This window comes from Ranitomeya imitator, chromosome 10, assembly GCF_032444005.1.
Source record: "Ranitomeya imitator isolate aRanImi1 chromosome 10, aRanImi1.pri, whole genome shotgun sequence".
NCBI lineage: Eukaryota > Metazoa > Chordata > Amphibia > Anura > Dendrobatidae > Ranitomeya > Ranitomeya imitator.
The window spans coordinates 127,940,904-127,949,013 of NC_091291.1; the positions used below are offsets into that span (position 1 = coordinate 127,940,904).

At 53.4% G+C, this 8,110-nt stretch overlaps 1 protein-coding gene across 1 annotated transcript; it reads right to left on the reverse strand.

The window, feature by feature from the left end:
- Positions 1-6,175: 6,175 nt before the first annotated feature.
- Positions 6,176-8,110, reverse strand: LOC138652254 (TRIO and F-actin-binding protein-like). Its single transcript, XM_069743021.1, has one exon. It carries the CDS (start codon positions 8,108-8,110, stop codon positions 6,176-6,178), a length of 1,935 nt encoding a protein of 644 aa, XP_069599122.1.

Below are 8,110 nucleotides of genomic sequence, written 5' to 3' on the forward strand. Positions count from 1 at the left end.
CTACCGCTGTCTGTCCTCGGCGCTCTGCTTCTCTGGTCTGGCTGTGAGCACAGCGGCCGGAAAGCAGAGTGGTGACGTCACCGCTCTGCTTTCCGGCTGCCCGGCGCTCACAGCCAGACCAGAGAAGCAGAGCGCCGAGGACAGACAGCAGAAGGTAAGTATGTAGCGTTTGTTTTTTTACTTTTTAGGATGGTAACCAGGGTAAACATCGGGTAACTAAGCGCGGTCCTGCGCTTAGTAACCCGATGTTTACCCTGGTTACCGGGGACCTCGGGATCGTTGGTCGCTGGAGAGCGGTCTGTGTGACAGCTCTCCAGCGACGCTGCAGCGATCCGGATCGTTGTCGGTATGGCTGCAGCGTCGCTTAGTGTGACGGTACCTTTAGGTGACAAATACCCTTGTACTCCCACTGCGGAAATGAGCTGCGGCAACCACACACCCGCCTTTTACCCCGCCCATCTAGCACTTCAATCTGGGTATCATTAATGAGCACTAATTGACTGCCCACAAGTTGCCTGACAGCTGCAACACATGCAGGAATTATCTAACAAACAGGCAATCCCTGCATGTGTTGTGACTGACAGGGTGTTCCAGGAGTGTTGCCCCTCATCAGTGCAAAGTATGAAATCCCCGTATTTTGCCCCGTATTCACATGTAAAGCGCCATATAAATGGCGCTATGAAAATGTCTAATAATAATAATAAAAATCTGATATGGCTAGGTGAGAGGCTCTAGACTGGAGTCTAAGGGGTAACGTTTCTCCTTGTGGAAAGTGGCAAGCCAAGCCTGGCATGTCAGAGTGAGGAGACTTATAGGCCATGCATGCTCCTATGGGAAATTAAATACACCCGAAATCATATTGTAAGGCTCGTTAAGAGTCAATATTGACTGCTAGGATCGCTGCTTCCAGTAGGTGGCGCTACAGTTCTAGTCCTCTTCCTCTGTGAAGAGATAATCTACACTTTGGAGTTTGCAATGCAGTTGCACCAATTTTTAACCTTTAGATGTCTGCAGCATTTTCACAACTATTTGGTGCAAATTTTGCAGCTACAAGTTACCACTGTGGACTTTCTGTCCTATGTGCACATACACAAATACTGACCCCTTGGAACCACATAGGACACCTTACGGGGGCTTTCCATGGGGTACCTCCATACACATGAACTCGATGTTTGGTGCTTTTTCTCTGTTTCCATTTACAATATTTTCTCTTTTTATTCGGCAGCATTTTCCCACGGCCCCGTTGCATGAATTATGATAAATACCCCATAACCCTCCCCTGATCTGTGGAGTGTTATTGCTCCCATTACAGTGTTTGTGGTGGACACATTGTGGTTTTATGTTTAGATTGACATTGTTGGATAAACATCTATAGTATCACCGCGGTGTAACAGAAAAGTTGCCGTCTCATGTTTATTATTCTATGAGTTCATTGTAGCAGTTACTGTTTGGTACAAAGCAGCCAGGAAAGCGAGTCACACATTAATAGATTGGGAAAAATGTTTACATCCATAAAAAAAGAAATGCCGGGTCATATTGACACTCTAAAATCTAGAGAAGCCAACAACACAGAGGTCAAGGCCAGACGGGTATTTAGAACAGAGACCGGAGGTGCTGCACAACTTCTTAGGCCATGTTCACACTGGGCATTTTTGCTGCGTTTTTTTTTATTGCACGTTTTAAGCTGCGTTTTACAGTACAGAAATCTCACGCACACACATCGTTTCGGTATTTTTTTATGACTGATTTTGCAAAACTGCTGCTTGTCACTTCTTTCAACTTTTTTTTTTTCCAGCGCATTTGCAGCTTTTTTTCACCCATAGGAAACAATTGGTAAGTGCAAAAAATGCAGCAAAAACGTAACGTAGGTATCAGATTTTGCTACGTTTTTGGTGCAAAAACCTAAGGAGTTTGGATCGAGCATTTTTTTTTTGAGGGGGGGAGGGCACTGAACTTTATCAACATGCACAAGAGACAACAAAAACACAGCAATAAAAAAGCAGCAAAAATTGTTTTGTAGCTTCTTTACTGCCAAGAGAGCAGTTTTTGCCTGCGGGGGGGGAAATGCAGCAAAAATGCAACATGTGAACGTAGCCTTAGTTTCTACAGGGCATCTATGTGCCCAGGGGGACACAGACGGGTGAGCGCCCCTGTGCGAGAGCGATACATGGGCCCTTGGTAGACCAATAGCTCATAACCTGCTTTGGAGGTGGTTGTGGCCCCTTTACCTCTTGGGCCCCTGTGCGGCTGCAGAGGTTGCACCAATGGTAAGTCCGCCCCGCTCTATTGGGCCCCTGTGCGGCTGCAGAGGTTGCACCAATGGTAAGTCCGCCCCGGTTTGTGCAGTGTGTTGATGAGATTTTTCACATACAATTACATACAATATACTCTGGGATTATACATTGTATCAGGGCATAAATGGACAATAAATGCAAAGAATTCTGGGGTGAGCATAGAGCCAAAGCACTAAGGGACCCCAAAACTACCCCAAAAAGGAGTTTGTATGTTCTCCCTGTGTTTCCGTGGGTTCCCTCCGGGTTCTCCAGTTTCCTCCCACATTCCAAAGACATACTGATAGGGATTCTAGATTGTGAGCCCCAATGGGGACAGCGATGATAATGTGTGTAAAGCGCTGCGGAATATGATGGCGCTATACAAGACACTTATAATAATAGGCAGCCTGGGGTTAAATCTGATCCATAACATCTGTATGGAGTTTACTATTAGGTAAAACTGTCGGCTGATGCTAAAGATCCAGCTGTTAGATTCTTCTGTGCTTACACTGCCCGCTAGTGGCCGCGCTGAGTGTTACAGCTTTGTGCCATTCAAAGGTATTGTAGTTGTCCCCAATGGGGAGAGGGAAGGATGAGAGTGATCAGCGCTGGAACCCAATGATTACAGTGGCTCAGTGGTTAGCACTATGTACGGTGGCTCAGTGGTTAGCACTGTACTATATACTGTATGGTGGCTCAGTGGTTAACACTGTACTATATACTGTATGGTGGCTCAGTGGTTAGCACTATATACGGTGGCTCAGTGGTTAGCACTACTATATACGGTGGCTCAGTGGTTAGCACTACTATATACGGTGGCTCAGTGGTTAGCACTGTACTATATACTGTATGGTGGCTCAGTGGTTAGCACTACTATATACAGTAACTCAGTGGTTAGCACTACTATATACGGTGGCTCAGTGGTTAGCACTATGTACGGTGGCTCAGTGGTTAGCACTGTACTATGTATAGGGCACCATGGTGGCTCAGTGGTTAGCACTGTACTATGAATGGTGGCTCAGTGGTTAGCACTGTACTATATACTGTATGGTGGCTCAGTGGTTAGTACTACTATATACAGTGGCTCAGTGGTTAGCACTACTATATACAGTGGCTCAGTGGTTAGCACTATGTACAGTGGCTCAGTGGTTAGCACTGTACTATGTATAGGGTACCACGGTGGCTCGGTGGTTAGCACTATGTACGGTGGCTCAGTGGTTAGCACTGTACTATGTATACGGCACCACGGTGGCTCAGTGGTTAGCACTGTACTATGAACAGTGGCTCAGTGGTTAGCATTGTACTATGTATAGGGTACCACGGTGGCTCGGTGGTTAGCACTATGTACGGTGGCTCAGTGGTTAGCATTGTACTATGTACGGTGGCTCAGTGGTTAGCATTGTACTATGTACGGTGGCTCAGTGGTTAGCATTGTACTATGTATGGTGGCTCAGTGGTTAGCATTGTACTATGTACGGTGGCTCAGTGGTTAGCATTGTACTATGTACGGTGGCTCAGTGGTTAGCATTGTACTATGTACGGTGGCTCAGTGGTTAGCATTGTACTATGTACGGTGGCTCAGTGGTTAGTACTATGTACGGTGGCTCAGTGGTTAGCACTATATACGGTGGCTCAGTGGTTAGCACTATGTACGGTGGCTCAGTGGTTAGCACTATATACGGTGGCTCAGTGGTTAGCACTATGTATGGTGGCTCAGTGGTTAGCACTGTACTATGTTCGGTGGCTCAGTGGTTAGCATTGTACTATGTACGGTGGCTCAGTGGTTTGCATTGTACTATGTATGGTGGCTCAGTGGTTAGCACTATGTACGGTGGCTCAGTGGTTAGCATTGTACTATGTACGGTGGCTCAGTGGTTAGCATTGTACTATCTACGGTGGCTCAGTGGTTAGCATTGTACTATGTATGGTGGCTCAGTGGTTAGCACTATGTACGGTGGCTCAGTGGTTAGCATTGTACTATGTACGGTGGCTCAGTGATTAGCATTGTACTATGTACGGTGGCTCAGTGATTAGCATTGTACTATGTTCGGTGGCTCAGTGGTTAGCACTATGTACGGTGGCTCAGTGATTAGCATTGTACTATGTTCGGTGGCTCAGTGGTTAGCACTATGTACGGTGGCTCAGTGATTAGCATTGTACTATGTACGGTGGCTCAGTGGTTAGCATTGTACTATCTACGGTGGCTCAGTGGTTAGCATTGTACTATGTATGGTGGCTCAGTGGTTAGCACTATGTACGGTGGCTCAGTGGTTAGCATTGTACTATGTACGGTGGCTCAGTGGTTAGCACTATGTACGGTGGCTCAGTGGTTAGCATTGTACTATGTACGGTGGCTCAGTGATTAGCATTGTACTATGTACGGTGGCTCAGTGGTTAGCACTATGTACGGTGGCTCAGTGGTTAGCATTGTACTATGTACGGTGGCTCAGTGATTAGCATTGTACTATGTACGGTGGCTCAGTGATTAGCATTGTACTATGTACGGTGGCTCAGTGATTAGCATTGTACTATGTACGGTGGCTCAGTGATTAGCATTGTACTATGTACGGTGGCTCAGTGGTTAGCATTGTACTATGTACGGTGGCTCAGTGATTAGCATTGTACTATGTACGGTGGCTCAGTGATTAGCATTGTACTATGTACGGTGGCTCAGTGATTAGCATTGTACTATGTTCGGTGGCTCAGTGGTTAGCACTATGTACGGTGGCTCAGTGATTAGCATTGTACTATGTTCGGTGGCTCAGTGGTTAGCATTGTACTATGTTCGGTGGCTCAGTGGTTAGCACTATGTACGGTGGCTCAGTGATTAGCATTGTACTATGTTCGGTGGCTCAGTGGTTAGCATTGTACTATGTACGGTGGCTCAGTGATTAGCATTGTACTATGTTCGGTGGCTCAGTGGTTAGCATTGTACTATGTACGGTGGCTCAGTGGTTAGCATTGTACTATGTACGGTGGCTCAGTGATTAGCATTGTACTATGTTCGGTGGCTCAGTGGTTAGCACTATGTTCGGTGGCTCAGTGGTTAGCATTGTACTATGTTCGGTGGCTCAGTGGTTAGCACTATGTTCGGTGGCTCAGTGGTTAGCACTGCAGCACTAGGGTCCTGGGTTCAAATCCTACCAAGGACAAAACAGAAACCAGACCCCGATAACAATCAGTGGGGTCCCTCGGCTTCTCGTATTGGGCCCATTTTCACCTGATTTCTGTCCAATTGTTTCTTTAAAACGGAACCGAGGGAGGAAATGATCAGGACTGCACAATAATCCGTGCACTGGGGGTAATGGCGGCGCCCCGTGCACCGGCCGGCGTGGGGTCCGCGTGTTCCTCACTACATGTATGAGGTGAGCGAGGAATAAAGACATAATAATAATAATAATAATAATAATAATAATAATAATAATAATAACAGCCCGAGGACAAGTCACACACTCCGTGCTGCTGAGGGAAGACGTGTCTGTGGCACAGAGGAGCCAGTGTGTGCCGGGAGCGGCCGTGCTGTGCGGGGAGGAGTTTTCCCAGGCTTTTTATTATTATTATTTTTCTCTCCCTCCTCCCTTCCCCCCGCCGTGGTTCTTCTTTCCAGGCTGGGCCGGGAGCCGGCTGCCTGCGCACTCTGCAGAGAGCCAGCAGCACTTTGGCACGTGCTCCCGGGTGATGCAGAGTACAGACAGGGGCGGCGGAGGAGGTGGGGGGAGGGGGCTGCTGCAGGCCGGGAGCGCGCGCACCTCACAGCTGCCCGAACCTTACCCCGGCTGGGCTTGATTGACAGCTCGCTCGGCTGCGGCCAATCAGCGGCAGGCGTGGAGCCGGGCGGCAGGTGATTGGCTGCCGGGATGCCATCCGTAGCCTGTACGCGTGGCTGTCGGCTGCCTTCTCCCTCAGCGCACAGCTGGCTGCCCACACTCCGTGCCCGGCTGCTGCCCACACTCCGTGCCCGGCTGCTGCCCAAACTCCGTGCCCGGCTGCTGCTGCACATCACACTCCGTGCCCGGCTGCTGCTGCCCACACTCCGTGCCCGGCTGCTGCTGCCCACACTCCGTGCCCGGCTGCTGCTGCCCACACTCCGTGCCCGGCTGCTGCCCAAACTCCGTGCCCGGCTGCTGCTGCACATCACACTCCGTGCCCGGCTGCTGCTGCCCACACTCCGTGCCCGGCTGCTGCTGCCCACACTCCGTGCCCGGCTGCTGCTGCCCACACTCCGTGCCCGGCTGCTGCACACACTCCGTGCCCGGCTGCTGCTGCCCACACTCCGTGCCCGGCTGCTGCTGCACACACTCCGTGCCCGGCTGCTGCTGCACACACTCCGTGCCCGGCTGCTGTACACACTCCGTGCCCGGCTGCTGCTGCCCACACTCCGTGCCCGGCTGCTGCTGCCCACACTCCGTGCCCGGCTGCTGCTGCCCACACTCCGTGCCCGGCTGCTGCTGTACACACTCCGTGCCCGGCTGCTGTACACACTCCGTGCCCGGCTGCTGCTGCCCACACTCCGTGCCCGGCTGCTGCTGCCCACACTCCGTGCCCGGCTGCTGCTGCCCACACTCCGTGCCCGGCTGCTGTACACACACCGTGCCCGGCTGCTGCTGCCCACACTCCGTGCCCGGCTGCTGCTGCCCACACTCCGTGCCCGGCTGCTGCTGCCCACACTCCGTGCCCGGCTGCTGCTGTACACACTCCGTGCCCGGCTGCTGCTGTACACACTCCGTGCCCGGCTGCTGCACACACTCCGTGCCCGGCTGCTGCTGTACACACTCCGTGCCCGGCTGCTGCTGTACACACTCCGTGCCCGGCTGCTGCCCACACTCCGTGCCCGGCTGCTGCCCAAACTCCGTGCCCGGCTGCTGCTGCACATCACACTCCGTGCCCGGCTGCTGCTGCCCACACTCCGTGCCCGGCTGCTGCTGCCCACACTCCGTGCCCGGCTGCTGCTGCCCACACTCCGTGCCCGGCTGCTGCACACACTCCGTGCCCGGCTGCTGCTGCCCACACTCCGTGCCCGGCTGCTGCTGCACACACTCCGTGCCCGGCTGCTGCTGCACACACTCCGTGCCCGGCTGCTGTACACACTCCGTGCCCGGCTGCTGCTGCCCACACTCCGTGCCCGGCTGCTGCTGCCCACACTCCGTGCCCGGCTGCTGCTGCCCACACTCCGTGCCCGGCTGCTGCTGTACACACTCCGTGCCCGGCTGCTGTACACACTCCGTGCCCGGCTGCTGCTGCCCACACTCCGTGCCCGGCTGCTGCTGCCCACACTCCGTGCCCGGCTGCTGCTGCCCACACTCCGTGCCCGGCTGCTGTACACACTCCGTGCCCGGCTGCTGCTGCCCACACTCCGTGCCCGGCTGCTGCTGCCCACACTCCGTGCCCGGCTGCTGCTGCCCACACTCCGTGCCCGGCTGCTGCTGTACACACTCCGTGCCCGGCTGCTGCTGTACACACTCCGTGCCCGGCTGCTGCACACACTCCGTGCCCGGCTGCTGCACACACTCCGTGCCCGGCTGCTGCTGCACACACTCCGTGCCCGGCTGCTGCTGTACACACTCCATGCCCGGCTGCTGCACACACTCCGTGCCCGGCTGCTGCTGCTGCACACACTCCGTGCCCGGCTGCTGCTGCTGCACACACTCCGTGCCCGGCTGCTGCTGCACACACTCCGTGCCCGGCTGCTGCTGCTGTACACACTCCGTGCCCGGCTGCTGCTGTACACACTCCGTGCCCGGCTGCTGCACACACTCCGTGCCCGGCTGCTGCACACACTCCGTGCCCGGCTGCTGCTGCACACACTCCGTGCCCGGCTGCTGCTGTACACACTCCAT

Excerpts from the sequence above, each read along its gene's own strand:
- LOC138652254 (XM_069743021.1), bottom strand. The coding sequence starts at position 8,110 with ATGGAGTGTGTACAGCAGCAGCCGGGCACGGAGTGTGTGCAGCAGCAG.